The 18,312-nt window shown below is 44.5% G+C and overlaps 1 protein-coding gene and 1 long non-coding RNA gene across 4 annotated transcripts in view; one reads left to right on the plus strand and one right to left on the minus strand.

Moving 5' to 3' along the window:
- FAM133B (family with sequence similarity 133 member B) lies at nucleotides 1–13,859 on the plus strand. 2 transcript variants are annotated; one of them, XM_035129033.3, is made up of 11 exons: nucleotides 1–146; nucleotides 3,923–4,020; nucleotides 4,398–4,476; nucleotides 5,969–6,043; nucleotides 6,226–6,258; nucleotides 6,712–6,774; nucleotides 9,066–9,161; nucleotides 9,894–9,941; nucleotides 10,670–10,765; nucleotides 11,186–11,230; nucleotides 11,833–13,859. In XM_035129033.3, the coding sequence occupies exons 1-11, from the start codon at nucleotides 123–125 to the stop codon at nucleotides 11,917–11,919; spliced, it is 744 nt and encodes a 247-aa protein (XP_034984924.1). In that variant the 5' UTR covers nucleotides 1–122; the 3' UTR covers nucleotides 11,920–13,859. The 2 variants fall into 2 exon arrangements, with proteins under 2 accessions (XP_034984924.1, XP_088509718.1); XM_088653592.1 differs by lacking the exon at nucleotides 6,226–6,258.
- LOC148684254 (uncharacterized) overlaps nucleotides 9,938–18,312 on the minus strand; it is a 10,191-nt gene continuing 1,816 nt past the window's right edge. Inside the window, exons 2-3 of one of the 2 annotated variants that reach the window (XR_015946285.1) lie at nucleotides 14,021–14,072; nucleotides 9,938–10,993 (exon numbers count right to left, since the gene is read on the minus strand). This is a non-coding gene — a long non-coding RNA (uncharacterized LOC148684254). The remainder of the gene's footprint in view (nucleotides 10,994–14,020; nucleotides 14,073–18,312) is intronic. The other variant, XR_015946286.1, reaches the window with a different exon arrangement.

An 18,312-nucleotide genomic window follows, 5' to 3' on the forward strand; every position in this document is an offset into this window, starting at 1 on the left:
ATGCTCGGTAGCGTTTCGATGGTTTGAAGAGAAAAAACTTGACGGGTAGCGGAGAAGGGGATCTCAGCTAGGCCGGTGCGGTTCTGACCGAGCGCCGGGCGCCTCAGGGTTTGCCGCACGCCATGGGCAAAAGGGATAACCGGGTGGTGAGTAAGCCGTGCCGCGCTCGAGGGGAGGCCTCTTGGGGGCGGCGAGGCTTTGGAAGGAGGCCCCACGGCGGCTCCTCCTGGACTGGGTGGGGATGCTGGACCCGGGAGTGAAAGACTGGGGGTGCAGGGCAGGGGGGGGGGCTTATGTTGGGATGGACTGTGCCTGACATGCACACGGCAGGTCTTTCTTTCTCCACCCCGGGATGGTGAGGCGGTCATTAGATATACAGTATGTATATCTATATACCCCCCTAACCCTGATGGGGATCGTGGGACCTTTCTGCCCCCATTGGACTTGGAGTGTCTCTGAAGTACGTAGGTTAAAAAAACAAAACAAAAAACAACAACATACGATTTCCCCCGGCAAGTAGCAGGTGGCAGCAGCCAGGGGATCTGTTGGGCGTGCAGATCTAATTGCAATGTGGCAGGAACTTAACCTTATGGGGCATTTTGCGACTTTGCGTAAGGATTGCGACCCTGTTTCTTATACTCCCTCTGGTGTTTCCACTTCCACTTTTGTGATCCTGTTTGAATACGTAATTCCGGTGCTTTCTTTGGTGTGCTTTTTCACCATATAGGTATGGGATTTTGATGTTTTGAGGCTGGCCACGTAAACCTAAAGGCAAAGCAGGAGTGACTAAATGATATCTGCAGCTGTCCCAGCCAAAAGCATAATAATTGTATTACTTCAAGTTGTACCAAGGCCGTTCATTGCTATTAGCAATGCTGAAAGGCCCCCTCCAGGTGTTTTTTTGGCAGGTGTACAGTATTCTGAAACCTGTCATTGACACAATAAGGTGTATTGGTGGGGGGGTTTATACAAGACCGTCAGCACATCATTCCACTTCATTAGCTGTTTGGAAATGCTTCCCCACTATTATTGCTTTATTGCCATCTGGAGAGGCACTCTTGCACTATAGTGCAACAAAAACAGGTAACAAACACACTGGAACACTTGTGGTATAAAAAAATTACAGGACTTCAACAGGAAGCTATGGGAGGTGCACTATTTGGAAATGAAGCATTATGTCCACCCCAAAGCTGTTGCATATGCAAACAATGTTGAAATAGGGTATCGTCATGAGCACAAATAATAAAAAATGCACAGTAAAGAAGATGTCTGGAGGGGGCCTTACTTGTACAGACCTCTAGAAGTTGTTAGATACAAATAACTAAGGTCCCCTCCAGACATCCTCTTTACTGTGCATTTTTAATTATTTGTGCTCATGGTGATATTTTTTATTATTATTATTTTATTATCCCTTATGGGCTTGTGTTAAAGCTATATCTCCTGCCAACCTAGCAGTTCGAAAGCACGTCAAAATGTAAGTAGATAAATAGGAACCACTAAAGCGGGAAGTTAAACAGCGTTTCCGTGTGCTGCTCTGGTTCGCCAGAAGCGGCTTTGTCATGCTGGCCACATGACCTGGAAGCTGTACGCTGGCTCCCTCGGCCAATAATGCGAGATGAGCGCGTAACCCCAGAGTCGGTCACGACTGGACCTAATGGTAAGGGGTCCCTTTACCTTTACTAAAGCTATATATGTGATTTGGGGCATTAGTAAGAACATGGCAAGGGTGGTGCTGTGGTCTAAACCACAGAGCCTAGGGCTTGCCGATCAGAAGGTCGGCGGTTCAAATCCCTGTGACGGGGTGAGCTCCCGTTGTTTGGTCCCAGCTCCTGCCCACCTAGCAGTTCGAAAGCACGTCAAAGTGCAAGTAGAGAAATAGGAACCACTCCGGAAGGAAGATCAACGGCGTTTCTGTGCGCTGCTCTGGTTCGCCAGAAGTGGCTTAGTCATGCTGGCCACATGACCTGGAAGCTGTCTGCGGACAAACGTCAGCTCCCTCGGCCAGTAAAGCGAGATGCGCGCGCAACCGTGACTGGACCAGGGGTACCTTTAAGAACATGGCAATCTCAATTGATTTCTAATTTTGTACAAGTTAGCCACTGTCCAAATGCAAAACCTCTGTTTGATTAAGGGCTTGTCCATGCAGTAGTCTGCCTTATGGTCATTTGAGGCTGTAAAACTTAAACCAGAAAATGGTGAAAAAGAAATACCTGCTGCTGAGGTAACTCAAAATTATATTGCTGAAATAAAGAAAGTTTCAGGGTTATTTTTGTTCTGATACTCAAGATCAATTCTTGGGCTGGCTCAGAATTCTTTAATTCTTAGTGTAAGGTCTTTTGCACCAGGATCCAGTTGGTGGCACTTGAGGGGCTAACAAAAAATGAGGTAGGAATCCTAGGAAGCTGTGTTATTCCAATTCAGACCTTTGGTCCATGTAGCTCAGTCTTGCCTACACTGATCGGCAGTGACTCTCCAGGTTTCAGACAGGCGTCTCTGCCCAGCCTGGAGATGCCAGGGATTAAACATGGGACCTTTTGCATGCAGATGTTCTGTTGTTGAGGCATGATCCAGTAGATCCTGCAGGCTTGAAACCTGCCCATTCTTGTAGTAAACCAAACTCAGAATTAGCTTTGTGTCAGAACACTTCCTCATCCCTTCTCCTTCTCTTTTGCACCATAATTAAATACTTACAGGGTTCCTTCAATCACAGTTTTTTTGGTTTGGATGTAATGTGAAACTGTGGTTTTAAAAGTCCTTCTAGTATTGAATTATGGGGCAAGAGTGAAAGGAGAAGGGAAGGGAAGGGGAGAGGAGAATGGAACATTGCAGGGGGCAGAGAATAAAACTAGGTTATGTCTGAACCAAGCCACTCTGTCCTTCAGTAGCCTAAGCAAGTTAGAACCTTTCTATGATGAGAATAATAAAACCTATATTACAGCCTGTTGTGAGGATAAATAAGAGACTTCTGTGGGCCAAATGTTCAGTGCTACTGAGTTGGATGGTGCTTTCAAAATTTGCCCAGGCTATAAATATTATCACTAATTTCTACAGCCTTGGTTGTATGTCAGTGTTTCTTGAACAGAATGATTTCCAGAGGCTGAGTGTACACAGCTTGTGCCAGAAAATGATACTAGAGAGAGAAAAGGCAAAATGAATGACTATTTAGTGCTTGTTATGTGTTCCATTTAAAAATCAACACTCTGATAGTCAGAGAGCAACTGGCCTTGGAAAAATAAAGCAATGGTTCCCCCCCCCTCAGACGTTTGTCACATCCACAGCATATATTTAAAGTAAATTTAAAGCACATGTCTGCCCCCCACCCCAAGAATCCTGGGCACTGTAGTTTGTTAAGTAAATTGTAGCTCTGTGAGAGTAAATTACAGTTCCCAGGATTCTTTGGGGGAAGTTATGTGCTTTAAATATGCTTCAAATGTATGGTGCAGTTGTCACCTTTAAATAATTATTTATTTTATTTCCATAAAACTTATACACCGCTTGGTTGTAAAACAACAACAACAATCCTGTAAGTGGTTTACAAAAGATAAAACAGCAAAATCAACCCATAAGGAAGTCTGCACTTGTCTTCTAAGAATCTGCTAGGGGCCTGAAGAATAATAATTATAATAATATTTTATTATTTATACCCTGCCCATCTGGCTGCGTTTCCCCAGCCATTCTGGGTGGCTTCCAACAGAAGTATTAAAATGTACAATAATCTATTAAACATTAAAAGCTTCCCTAAACAGGGCTGCCTTCAGATGTCCTCTGGAAAGTCTGGTAGTTGAATAATAATAATAAGACTGTTGTTTGTTTTTTAATTTAAAAATGTTTTCATTTCTCTCTAGAAATAGGAGGTTGGGGTTGCTATTTTAATGTCAGCAAAGTGGAATGGCTTTGAATTTATCGCTTTGTAATCTTTTAGGCTTATATGAATCCCATAGCAATGGCTAGATCACGAGGTCCTGCTCCATCTTCAGGACCTACCATACAAGACTACTTGAACAGACCAAGACCAACATGGTATGTATGGCCATAAGGACTTCCCTCCTTTTCCAGAGTCCTTGTGTTATGAAGGAGAATGGGACTTCAGTTCCAAAGGCCATCACGTGGTTTGCATGCAACTCTTAACCATAGCTAAGTCTTATGTTGGTTTTAACTATGGTTTATCCAACAATTCAAGTATGTTAACTACAAAAGTGACTTTTTCAGACAGACTAAAGTTTACTCTAAACTTCACAGTTTGTTTTGGTTCAGACATAACAACAGACTACAGTTAGTTGAAGGTAGAAGCAATAACTAGGGTCCAAGCCTGTTGTATCAGACATGGTGAATTTACAACTGGCTGCCTTGAAGATTTTCATAAATCAAGGCTTTATATTGTTTTGTTTGCATTAAAGGGAAGAAGTAAAAGAACAACTAGAAAAGAAGAAGAAGGGTTCCAAAGCCTTAGCAGAATTTGAAGAAAGGATGAATGAGGTTTGTTATTGGTTTAACTTTATGTAGATAGATCCCCCCCCCTCGTGCTCTACTCTCAGAAGCATAATGAAATTGTCTTGTTATTCCATCCCAGCCATCTGCCTGCCCTTTTACTGTATTACAAGTACTTTAAAACTGTAGCAGAGTGATAGAAACTGTTGCTTATCTCGCCCCTTGCCAATCCAATATTATTGCTAAATGCTGTTTCCCCCTCCCCAGGAAATGATAACATCTAATTTGTAAGGCCTCCATTTTGCAGGCTTCCACTGTGAAACTGCAGATTGTTCTGCTCAGCAAGAGCTAAAATGAAAAGCTCTGTCAGACCTTGAAATACCTTTGAAATGTATTCAGATAACTCTGACAAAGCTATTAGGAGCCATTGTGCTATGGAAACATAGTGACCACGAAGGAGCGATCACTTCCAGCAAACATAAACTTCTTGCCAGAAGCCTTAAAAACTGAGGAGAAAGGGAAGAGCAAAGGAAGGTTAACAGACATAGCACTTATAGGTACGCATTCCCTTTTGGAGAATAATACTTATTAGTGACACCAAGGGATTTAGACGTTCAGCATTTCTTAGGGTCTGTGGAACGCTTTGTAACTTTCTCCAAGTTCTTAATAATATACAGTAGCTTTAAAAGTTTGTGAGAGCAACTTTTTAAGAAAAATGTTCAGGAGAGAGAAAGGCTGAATATGCTCCAGGCTGCTATTTCTGCCCCAAACCCCTTATATAATGCTAGTATTGTTCTAGTTATAGGTAGGTAGCCATGTTGGTCTGCCATAGTCGAAACAAAATTAAAAAAAATCCTTCCAGTAGCACCTTGGAGACCAACTAAGTTTGTCATTGGTATGAGCTTTCGTGTACATGCACACTTCTTCAGATACCTCTAGTATTGTTGATATTGTTAGGAGAAAATGCTGGTTATTTTTGTTGCTTTATGGTTAGTTAGTTTTTCTTAAGGTTTTACTATTTTGTTGTGCTTCTTTTTTATCATATTTGTGGGGTTTAAAAAAAAAATCAAGGCCTGACATACCATACCATTTTAAATGACAAAGACTCCTGTGGCATCTCAAAGACTTAAGAGTGCAATTCTGCGCACATCTACTCAAGCATAAGTCCTGTTGAGTTCATTAGGACTTCCACTCAGGTATGTAGCTACCCTATACCTGTAAGTCCCATTGAACTAAAGATGAGACTTACTCCTGAACAGATGTGTCTGAGATTGCACCTTACCAGATGTAATGTGGCCTATGCTTTCATGGACTCGAGACCACTTCATCTAACAGACCCTGCTCCATGAAAGCTTGAACCACAATAAATGTCCCAGAGGATTCTGTGCAGTTCTTCCAGCAACAGTCTTAACACAGCTTTCATTGGAAATTCTCCATCAATAGCCTTCGCGTATCCATGGCTTTGAGTAGACGCTTATTTGTTGAAGGGAGAAACTGACCGCTTGCTCTGTGTGAAATTACTTCCAACCTTTTCTTTCAGAACTGGAAAAAAGAACTCGAAAAACACCGGGAGAAATTGTTAAGTGGAAGTGAGAGCACTTCAAGGAAGAAAGAGGTAAAACATCCTTAGCATATTTATGCAAGGGCAATGGGGTCTGGATCTTTGGGTAGCCTTTGCTGTTTGGCAGTGCGGCAATGCAAGTCCTACCAAAGAACACACCACTGAATGTAGAACCCTAACTTCAGTGACACACGCACATGGACATACTAATTCTAGATTCATTTATTTCCTTTTAGAAAAAGAAAAAGGAGAAGAAGAAATCCAGTAGGGTGAGCAAAGATTTCAGGGTGTTTTCCCCCAATGTACAAGTTGATACACATTTTAACTTAAGGGAGTTAAGTATATATGTGCAAGGCATTCTTCTCCAACCTGGGGTGCCCAGGTGTTTTTAGGTCATATACCTATCTCATCATCCCTGACAATTAGCTTCAATGGCTGGGGATTATGGGCATTTGTCCAACAGTATCTGGAGTCCCAGTGTACAGGAAAACTGGTTTAAGGAGAAAAAAAATTGTTTTTGAAGGCTGTTTTATGTGTTGTTAATACCTAATCTTGGCTTTAAACCCAAATGACGCATGTTTAGTTAAAGAATGAATCCCACTATCAGTTTTCGGCAGTCAGGAGAGTAATTATAGGGGGCCATCTTCTTGGGCTGTTCATTTTTGCATTCATCTAACAAATTCTGCATCTCACAAATTTACGTTTTGTTGTCTTTGGTCAAGTTGTCTTCCTCTTCCTCATCAAGCTCTGATTCTTCCAGTAGTTCTTCTGATTTTGAAGACGAGGTAAGAATGCTGTCAACCGAAACTGTCCCTTTCTGTGAAATTGTGCCAGTTCTTCCTTTTCATCTCGATGTTTTGATATGTTTGCATTCGGATGTAGGGGAAATAAAAACTCCACTGTGTGTCATTTTGATCTGGAGGAAGGCAACCTTGTCAGGAACAGTTTTTTCAAGTCTTCTACACCCTCATCCTAAATACATTGGCTTGGATTGAGTTCTTGTGCATGGGATACTGCATATGAGATGCACAAGTGGCTGGGTGGTGGAAGGATTTCTGACCATTTCTCCTGCAGCCCCCAGACCATCTGGAACTGCATTGGAGGAATGGGGGTGGGGGCTGCAGTGGAAAGGAGAAAATCGATAATTTTGCCTCTTTTCCTTCCCCTCCCTCAAGCAGAAGCCTATGCTAGATTGCAGGTCCTTGCACATTTGAATAGAGGAAAGAAAATGTGGTCCAATCTGTTAATGAAAACCTACAGATAACCATATCCATAGGAAAGGAGTTAGTCAGGATACTTAACAGGCTTCTGAATTTCAGGGTGCATGAAAGGCTGCTGTTAGGAGGGAGAGGCTCAGTTGTTGCCATGCATAGGTTGTGGGCTCCCAGCCATTATTCAGAAGTAGATCTCATCTATTTCATCTATGTAAAGGCTCTCATATTTGGGGACAGTCTTCTATTGACTCTGCCAAGTCCTTCCATAGTCTTCTCCAAGCTCATCTCAACTAAATAACATGGCAGAGGCTTTGCAAATTCGCCCATCAGAGGTGAGGAGAGGGAGCTACAGCTCAATAAAGTCAGTAAAAAGCCTGTGGCGCTCCTTCAAAGGGAATGACTATTGTGTTTAGCATGTGGGTGTAAGAGACTTCTTGCTTTTTTTCAGTTCAAAACTACTTAGTTATTTTTACATGGAAGAGCAGAAACAGGCTGTTAAATAAATAGCCAGCAAAAATGAACATTCTGTGTGTGGAAGAGATGAAAATGTTACCTCGAGGCAGTGCACTGATTAAGTTGTTGAGGGCCCTTAAAGTATTGGTGTGCCTAAATGTAATGAGCTCTGAGCATCATTGCAAGATTAAATGTTTAGCATGCATTGTTCTTCTGAAGATGGCAAGATGGAGTGCTGCAAAAGCTTCAAAGGCTATGTTCTTATTAACACTGTGCAGGCCAAAACTCTGTATTAGGCAGCTATCTCATGTATTAAAGCCCCAGTGACTGCTTCTTTTCAAAGTGGCATCAGGTGGGGTAATTTGCAGAAGAGAAGGCAATTACTGGAGTGGGTGTTTACCTTTCTGCACCTGCTGTTTGTCTCCTGCAACCTGCTTTTCCCCCTAACCTAGGTTCCAGTCCTGTATAAGATAGAAATGTGGGTATCGCTACCCAGCTGTATGAAAAGTAGGTTAGCTTCTTCGTTGCAGATCACTTCCTCATGCTCCCTGGCAGAAAATAACTGGTTGTTGAGCTCTTCAGTACACAAGATGGCCATGCAAAGTGTAGTTCTGGCCTCAGTTTGGCTTGTCACTGAGTAGAATTGTGATGTATAAAGTGAGCCCTTGGCCAAAACAATGCTTCCAGTGTTGTTCAACAAAGAGAAATGCAAAAAGGCATCAATGGAGTTTTAAAAGCTTAAGCACTCTGAATGGAAACCGAGACCAATCCACTCCATGGTTTCCAGACACAAGTGATCCAACAAAATATAAAAAAACAGCAGCCAGGACAACAATAAAATGATTAGCCATTAGTAGACAAAACATCAAATCACTGTGCTGGGGGAAAGTATCTGGTAAGGGTTCCAGCAAAAGGTTTTGCAAAGTAAGAAAAACAGGATCCAAACTAGCTTAGCTGCAATAATTAGTACAGTAATGGTTCAAGTTAGTCTGAGCTGAATATGTATCTTTTTGTACTGATACTGTAGCTACAATATTTTAGCCACTTATCTGGGAGCAAATCCCCGTTGAACTCAATGGGACTTTAGACATGTATGGACTTTTAAACAGGTGCTTGTGCAGCTATCTGTGTACTTTTATGGGCTGCATCTGTCCTTTTAATCTTTCACTGAAAATTATGCTGATGACCTTCTGGATGTTTAAACTTGATTCAACGAGGCAAGAACTATAGTGTTTGGTTGGACAAAGAAAACTGATGGATTTAATCTTGATGACTAAAAATCATGTTGCCTTGTGTCAGCCATCGTTGTGTAGCAGTACAGTATATGCCAAAATGTTCCAAGCTCAATGCTTAGATAACGATTTGCCGTGAACAAAACCAAACCATTTTCTTAAAACCTTTGTGGCTAGGATAAGAAACAAGGGAAAAGGAGAAGGAAGAAGAAGCACCGCTCCTCACGGAAATCATCTGAAAACTCTAGTTCAGATTCTGACTCGGACGGCAAGGTAATGTGTCCTACTGTATTAGTCATCTTGACATTTTCCTAAGATACCCAGTAGCAGTGTGAGGAGTGGAACAGAGCCGCCTACCCAACACTTGGTGGTGTTGCTACTGTTAACCTGGATGGTGCTGGGGTGGAGTAGCAATGAAGATGGTGCCACATGGTGGCACTGGCGAGAGAACCAGATTGGTGGGAGATCCTTCTGCCCCACCATTCACATTGCTACTGAAGATACCGGTACCTTAAAACTTCGTAGAATCTCATGGCACCTTAAAGGCAAATAGTTCATAATGGCAAAATAATAATAATTGTGGAATTGAGTCCACTTCATCAGATGCAGTATCTTAACATCCCTGGTTTTTGTTTTCCATAGACTGAAATTTCCAAGATCAGTTAGAAGTGGGTGGGTGGCGCGTCGTGGGTAGGTGATAGCATGTCACAGGGAGTGTGCTGTTCTGTCCTTTTGTCTAGATTCACCTGTTGGCAAATGTAGTTGCTGACCAACTAAGAGCAGCCTTACCCTGTACTGTAAGAATAATACAGCAGCTGTTTCTGCATGACTGGAAGCTTTGTTATGAGCATCCATCTTCCAGAGTACCAATAAATTGTTAACTGTGCAATAGGCATATTTCTCATCATAGGAAATGTTTAGACTTCAGGTAGCATTGATTTTATAATCACTGACAGCACAAGGGCTATCTTTTATACTGTAACTACTTTTCATTTCTTTATTTAGGACAGCTTAAAAAATAAAAGGGCAAAGGAAGACCATGAAAGAGAAAAGGTAAAACACTTTAATAAATTGTAAAACATCAACTACCTCAAGAGTTAGGATTCATGTAGAAGCTCAGTGTCTTTATTCAGAGCACTTGTCAGCTGGAATTTGATTATCCAGATTTTCATAAATGCTTCTTTCACTGTTGGAAACAAGACTTTGAAAAACAGGGCAAACTTTTCTGAACTGTGAATGTCAATGAGCATCCTAATGGGCTGGGCTGTTTGTGAAAATTGTGATGCAATTCTCGCTTCTCATCAGTGAATTTCTGCCATTGCTTATCAAAATGGCTAGTTATTATGCACCTTTATTTGTATAAAGCAACTTTCAGGTTTCTTATACCGCCTAGCATCTATCTGTCTCAGGAGACAACAGAAGAATGTGCCAAGCTGTTGGAAGGTTGCAGCGCCTCCTGGGGCTGTAGACCAATATGGGAGAGACATGTTTTGTTGCAGCTGGGGCAGACAAAGGCGTCCAGTTGTGCTACTACAGATGCACCATGGCGCTTCTTCTCTCTGCGCTCCTCTTAGCAATCATTTCTCCTCTGCTCACTGCTATGAATACATGAATGCATTGTGTCCTCTCAGGTTTTAACTTTTAATTTTTAGCTTGAAGTCTCATTGCCCTTGAATAAATGTTCAAATGCAAACACTGGTGCAGAAATTTTAAGCCACTTGTTCGTGTAATATATTCCTCTGATAGTTCAGTACAAAAAATGTAGCTTTTATCTTTCATAGGATACCAAAAGCCTTGAAAGGAAAAGGAAAAAAGCAGATCGTGGGGATGGCATGTTATCGACAGAGTCCTCATCAGAATCAGAACACACAGAGGAGGTTTGTATGCCTATAAAGCCAAAAGCTAATGTAGAAACAAATGAATTCAGCAAATAAACGTCCTGTTCACTTGTACCTTCAGAGATATGGGAGCCATCTTGTCATATGTGCCATTCCAGGTGAATGTGAATGAATAAATCATGAGTAGGACAGTCACATCATTCCCACCTGGATGTTCCTGGTCTGTGCCTCCGTGGTTGCTTTTTAATTGCCACACACACCCCATACCTGAAAAAAATGTAATAACTGAAGCTGTGTACAGGATAGCAGACTTTATAGTTGGAAAAATGAAGATATCTGCATATTTGAGAGAACAGGAAATGTCATTTCTCTACAGCAATACTAGACAATATAAGTATTTTGCTGTTGTATGTGTATTTCAGCATCTTTGAAAATACTGTTCTGCTCCTCTCCACATAGGTACCAGCAAAAAAGAAGAAAACCAGTGAAGAAAAAGAGAAAAATGTAAGCATTATCCTGCTTATCAAAGAACTTCCAACAAAAACTGATTTTAAATTTAAGACTGGCATAAATATGTGTGGGCACAAACTCCTCCCTCTTACCATTTCAAAGTCTCCTCAAGTTTCCCTGACTTCAGCATTTTGGCATAAATGAGAGCAGAATTTTATTTATTGATTTATAAAATTTATATCCTTCCCCTTTCTCCCAAAGGAGCTCAGGGTGGCAGTTGCCTGACTGGCTGCATTGCTTTATATCCTACTTATCCTGACTTTGTATATGGCACAGAAATAAGGACCTAAACAGTGAATTTGCATTGAATCAGATCATTAAAGACAGTGGTGCCAACTGTGCTTGCTTGGCAAAGGGTTTCCAAACAACATCGCCTGTATTTTTAGCTAGATTTTTCTCAAACTTATTTGATATGCCTGGGTTTGACGCTGGGGCTTCAAACACAGTTTTGCTTAGTAGGTGTTACTCTCTATTTGGATTAATTTAATTTCAGAATAGCTTTGGTTAATCCTTCCTTTGAAAACACATATGCTTAGTCATGGTGAATCGACTGCAATATCCTGAGATCATTCATGATATTTTTCATTTTCTTAAAGGATAAAACAAAAAAACGGAAGAAGCACAAGAAACATGGCAAAAAGAAAAAAAAGAAGACGGCCAGCTCAAGCTCTTACTCAGAATAACTTCAGTCAAGACTCTCTTCCCCCCAACACCTTCTTATCAAAAGTGCAATGAGACTAGAGAGAACTGCAACTGTGAAAATTACGACAAAACTTTACCAAACTGCATGAGTTCTCCTGTGTATTAACAATATTCTAAACTTTCAGCTTGCCCAGTGCAGTTGGGCTGGAAATAGCCATTGTTGTTGCCTGATGCTTAAATATATGTAGTACTTCCCCCTCCCCTCGGCCCCGGTGACTGGCGTTCAATGTTTTGAAAGAAGCCCTGCACATGGTTTAATGATTTAACAGCAGTGCAAAATTGGGTTGGTACAAGAAAAGGTTTTGCCTATTCCAGGGTCTTTGTATGTGCACCCTGCACCCATGGGTCCCCCTGCATTTTAATGGAAGGCCCCAATTCACACACGTAAACAACTGTGCATGTAGATCAGCCGTTTACTATAATGACTGGGGCAGCCCTTATGGACAGACACCCTACCCTGCCTGTGCACCTATTCCCATAAAGCAAACAATGAATTTGGGCGTTTTTATTTTTGAACGTGTGATTAAATTTAAATTTTCATTATATTTTTTTTTACAAATATGCAAAATTCATTATCAAAGATGAACACAGCATAGCAACTCCTGCGACATTTCATTACTACTGATGCCATTTTTTTGAAACAGGAATATGTCAGTAACCTGTACAAATGTCAGTTTGTGTGTATGTGTCATAATTTTGCTCTCTCTTTTTTTAAAGTGGGGTTGGGGTGGGGGCATGGATGTTTGTGTTCTCTTGGATCAGACGGCTTATTTTGAATCCTTGCAAGCAGCACCAGTCTTTGCTGATGCTGTTGCTGTGCTTCCAAGGGTACTTTAAGCAGCCATTTTTCTTTCTGAATACGGGGTAGATTCCACCGAGAAGACCTTTCCCCATGAAAAGTAAATAGGACCTGCAGAAGAGCAGTTGTGTTGATGACTCGTTACGGAAAAGCTAGATGCGATTGGGGACATGGCTACCCCATTCACGTGAAATGTTGTGGAGTGTCTAATTTTGATAACAAAAAGCACATGTGACTGAGGAGAGCTGAAATGTGGCAGCCTTCTCAGTTGTGCTTCATTGCTTCCCCCTAGTCTGGCTCACTTCTGGTATTGGAGCTGAGCCAGGGGAACAGTGCATAGAGCAACAAAACCTGGAGAGGTGACACAGGGGGGTTGGGGGGGGTTGGGAAGAGAGGCTACCCCCAACTTTTGCTGTTTAAAAAAGACCCTACCCTACTCTCCCTGCCACTTTATGCATGAACAGGCACATGAACAACAAAAGTGATTTGTCTGTTCCCATCTAGTCTGGTCCTTGGTTTATTCGGCACCTGTAGCACATGCTGCTGGGATAAGCAAGAAAACGCCAGCCTAATGTGGCATAGCTGGCGCCCCCAAAATGAGGATTTTACCCCTGTTGAATCAAAATAATACTGAGTACTGGCTACTAATAAGCATTAACATTATTTGAGGTGGCATTGAGTTAATTGATTTCTTCCCCCCAACCCCCAGCAAACACTGTTGCATTTATTATTATTATTATTATTATTATTATTATTATTATTATTATTATTATTTGTGTTGTCATTAAGGTATTTAGAATTAATGTTCTGCATGATTTTGTCCCATTTTTAAATTAACCAATAGAGAAATACAATTGTAATCGGTGGGATTTAAAAAAATTTTTAATTATGTTTCACATGCAGCATTACTTATATATTTTTATTGCATCCATGCCTATGTTTAAAATGCACACTTGCTGAAGATATTTAGCATGTAAAAAGCTGAGGGGGTGATATCAAACAGCTTCATATTGAAGCTGATTTTACTCTACACAAGTTCCGTGGCAGACCTGTTATGCAACTATGTCTTGGTATTTAAAATTACTGCCAGACACTTAGTAAAGATAATGTTTGAAAAAATTATTCATTTCTGCATTGTCTCTCTGTGTGTCAGACAGGTGGACCAGAAAGAGGGAGAGAAAGAGTGTGGCGAAACAACTGTATTTCCCCCCAAAAAATAAAGTGTAGCACCATATGCCTGCTATGGAGGAATAGCCACAATGAGCTACAGTATATAAATTTACCTCTCCATAGGGAGCAGCCCTGAGATTGAGTAATGCTTGCTTCTTCAGCTTCCTGTTAAACAGATGAGCAGAACAATATTAATTTGGGTCACTGCAAAGGTAGAAAGTAAATTGTTACTATTGTTCTCAGCATAGCTGTCAAGTTCTCCCTTTTTTAAAGGGAAATTCCCTTATGCTGAATAGGCTTCCTTGCGAGAAAAGGGAAAACTTGACATCTATGGTTCTCAGAAAGCCTGTTTTGTTAGCATTTTCAAATTATTGTGGCAGAACACAGGGAGAAAAAGCAGTGGGTCTCAAGGTTGGATACCTCCTCCCACTAGCTTCTTGTGCAGAAGTTTTTTTTAAAGCAAATTGCTGTCAAGATGGCATCCAGTACTATGGTGGGATGTACTATCTTGTGGGCAATCCTATGTTCTTTTTGATGTAAAGTGATCTTGGGCTGTCTAAAACTGGTGTAGGCTATGCACAGATTACTTTTCAGATTACTACCGATATGTGGAGCATGAGGATTACTTGCAAGTTTATCATTGAATTCTTTGAAGATAACTGTGATACTGCACAGCTTTCTTGAAAAACAGTGTTTGCTTACTGAAATGTACTCGGAGTCGAGAGTGAATTTCATGCTCTTTATTCAGCTCATAGTCATCAAGGAGAAGAGGAGAAGAAGAATGGCTCTTTTCCCAAAACCATCTGCTTATATACATTATTTACACAATGGGCCTTGCGTGATTGGCTACTTCAGGGCTACACCTGTGGGCCAATTATATTGTGGATTGACTTCTGCCTGCAGCCTGATTGGCTGCTCCTACAGGCCAATCAGGTAGCAGATTCGCTTCTGCCAGCCGCCTGATTGGCTGCTCCAGCAGGCCAATCAGGTTGCGGATTCACTTCCACCTGGAGTTGGATTGGGTAGCTCCCGCTGATTCTGAATCCTATTGTTCTAGGATTCAGCTCAGTACATAACACCCCTCCCCTCTAAGTTCCAGTCCTGCCCGGGAAGTTGCATTCGTAGTCCCCAAGGTCTGCTGGCCGCCTCCGTGTGCGTTGTGGCCTGGGGTGTTCCTTGGTCAGGGGTTCTGGTTCTGGCTCGTGTTCCGAGGCTGCTGGCTGTGCCGGGGCTATCTGGTCTGGCGCCACTGAACCACTAGGTTGTGGCTCTGGTTCCGGTGTCCTTCCAGCCTCGGGGCGCCCCTCTGTGCCTACTGCTTCTGCTTCCCCTGCCCACCCCTCTCGCTCTACAGGCCTCACTGCCCTGCTGTCCCCTTGGGACCCCTCTGTCCCGCTCTCCTCCCGGGTTCCTCCTGGGAATCGTCGCCGTAGCTGGTCGCAGTGGCGGCGCCAACATTGCCCCCCTTCCGTTAGTACCTCGTACGACACGGGACCGGTCACCTTGGTGACTGTGGCGGGTACCCATGCTGGGCCTGCCCCAAAATTCTTTGCGTACACTGCGTCCTGGGCCACAAATGTCCGGGGGTTCCTGCCTTTCCCCACCACTACCTCATCCTGAGCTCTGTCGGGGTGAAGTCGGTCCAGTCTAGTTGCAAGGCGCCGGCCCATTAGTAGTTCAGCTGGGCTCCGGCCCGTCGTTGTGCTTGGGGTGCTGTGCTGTGCTAGAAGAAATGCGGCAAGGCGGTATTCCCAGTCCCCTTGTGTCATGCGGCGGAGGCTGTCCTTGGTGGTCCGCACCATGCGCTCCGCTTGGCCATTGGTGGCAGGGTGGAATGGTGCTGAGCGGATGTGGCGGATGGCGTTCTGCGCTGTGAAGGTCTGGAACTCCTCTGACGTGAATGCGGTTCCATTGTCCGAGACGAGGGTGTCAGGGAGCCCGTGGGTTGCAAAAAGCTTACGTAGTACCCGGATGGCTGCCGCCGTAGAAGTGGACGGTACCAGTGCGACCTCCAGCCATTTGGTGTAGGAATCCACCACTATGAAGAATGTTTTTCCCTGGAAGGGGCCAGCGAAGTCCACGTGCAAGCGTGACCATGGATGTCGGGCGGACTCCCAGGGCTGGACTGGGGCCCTTGGGGGATCCGGGCGGGATTCTTGGCAGGTCTGGCAGTGTTGGACCCAGGCCTCTATCTCTGTCAATCCCCGGCCACCACACATAACTCCTGGCAAGGGCCTTCATCCTCACTACCCCTGGGTGTGTCTCGTGTAGGGCTGTAAGGACCCTTTTGCGGAGGGGCTGGGGAACAACAACCCTGCTTCCCCATAACAGGCACCCCTTGTGGGCCGACAGTTCATGTTTGCGGTTTGTGTAGCCGGCGAATTCTGGCCCGGGGCTGCTGCTGGGCCATCCTCGCCACACCCAGTCCAGGACCCGGGAGATGACCCTATCTTTTGTGGAATGGTGCGCAACTTCTTGTGCCTGAATGGGTCGGTCGGGAAGCAGCTCCAGGGTCATAACCTCTTGCGCAGGCGCTGGGTCGGGGCCTGTTTCTGGTAGTGGTAGCCTGCTGAGGGCGTCTGCGTGGCCCATCGCCTTCCCAGGGCGGTGGATTAGTGCATACTGGTAGCCGGCAAGGAAAATTGACCACCTGAGGACACGTGGAGACAACACTTGGGGGGTCTGCTTCTCGGGGGCAAACAGGCCAAGCAACGGCTTGTGGTCAGTCACTATGGTAAAGGGCCGCCCGTACAAGAAATCATGGAATTTTTTTACGCCCTTCACGATTGCCAGACCCTCCTTGTCAATCTGTGAGTAGTTTCGTTCGGCTGCAGCAAGCGTCTGGGAGAAGTATGCCACCGGCACCTCTCTTCCATCCGGGAGTTGGTGTCCCAGGACAGCGCCGATGCCATAGGGAGAGGCGTCGCATGCCAGCACCACTGGCAGCCTCTCGTCGAAGTGTGCCAAGACCGAGTTCGAGATGAGCAAGTCCTTGACTGCCTGGAATGCGGCCCTTTGTCGCTGGCCCCACACCCAAGGGGCCCTTTTATCTAGGAGTCTGTGTAGGGGCTCCGCTACCGCTGCCTTATGGGGAAGGAAGGCATGGTAAAAGTTCAATAGTCCCAAGAATGACTGAAGTTCGGGCTTGCTCTTGGGCGCTGGGGCCTCACAAATGGCCCGTACCTTGTCACCGGTTGGATGGACCCCTTCTGCGTCCACCTTAAATCCCATAAAGTCCACCTGCGGCACTCCCAGTAAACACTTTTCCCGCTTCACCTTGAGGCCCGCCGTCTGGAAACGGTGCAGGACGGAGCGGAGGCGGTCCTCAAATTCCTCTGGTGTGGGCCCGGCGATCAGTACATCATCGAAGAAAGGGGTGACGCCAGGAATCCCTTTAAGGAGAGAGTCCATTAAATTCTGGAATATGCCTGGTGCCACGCTAACGCCAAATTGCAGCCGCTTTACTCTGAATGCCCCTCTGTGCGTCACAATCGTCTGAGCCTCTGCTGTGGCTTCGTCCACAGGCAACTGTTGATACGCTTGGGCCAAGTCCAGTTTGCCAAAGATTTTTGACCCAGCCAGGGTGGCGAGGACATGGCTGACCACTGGCACTGGGTATGCATGGGCCGTGAGAGCCTTGTTTATGGTGCATTTGTAGTCTGCACAGATGCGGACCGAACCGTTAGGCTTGACGGGTGTGACAATTGGAGTTTCCCAGGGGGCGTTGGGCACCGGCTCCAGCACTCCTTGCTCCACGAGCCGGTCCAATTCCTCGTCTATGCGGGGTTTCAGGGCGAACGGGACCCGGCGGGCCTTGTGCCTGATGGGTCGTACAGCGGGGTCTAGCTGTAGGGCAATGGGGGGTCCTGTATATCGTCCCAATGCCCCATCGAAAACCCCTGGAAACTTTGCATATGGCGTCCACGTCCACTTGTAAGCTAGTGCGGTTCACCCCGGTAACGGCTAGCCCCAGAGGTCCAAACCATGCCAGTCCCAGTAAGCTAACGTAGGGGCCCTTAACTACCAGCAAGTCCAATTGTTGCTTTCGCCCTCGATATTGCACCCTGAAGGTCCCCACCCCCATTGTAGGGACCTTACGTTTCTGGAAGTCCCGGAGGGTGAATGGGGCCGGCCTTAGTTTGGGACCCCCATTAGGGCACAGTTCCCTTAATGTTCGGGCCGAGATTATGGATAGAGTTGAACCCGTGTCCAGCTCCATGCGGCATGGGGCTCCCTCTATCTGTACCTCTATAAATTTTCTCTGTGCTGGGATGGTGGTGGCGGTCAGCTCAGCAGGATCCCACCTTCGTCGCCAGTGAAATGTACTCGGAGTCGAGAGTGAATTTCATGCTCTTTATTCAGCTCATAGTCATCAAGGAGAAGAGGAGAAGAAGAATGGCTCTTT

The sequence above is a fragment of the Zootoca vivipara genome, chromosome 11 (assembly GCF_965207765.1).
Source record: "Zootoca vivipara chromosome 11, rZooViv2.hap1.1, whole genome shotgun sequence".
Classification (NCBI taxonomy): Eukaryota; Metazoa; Chordata; class Lepidosauria; order Squamata; family Lacertidae; genus Zootoca; species Zootoca vivipara.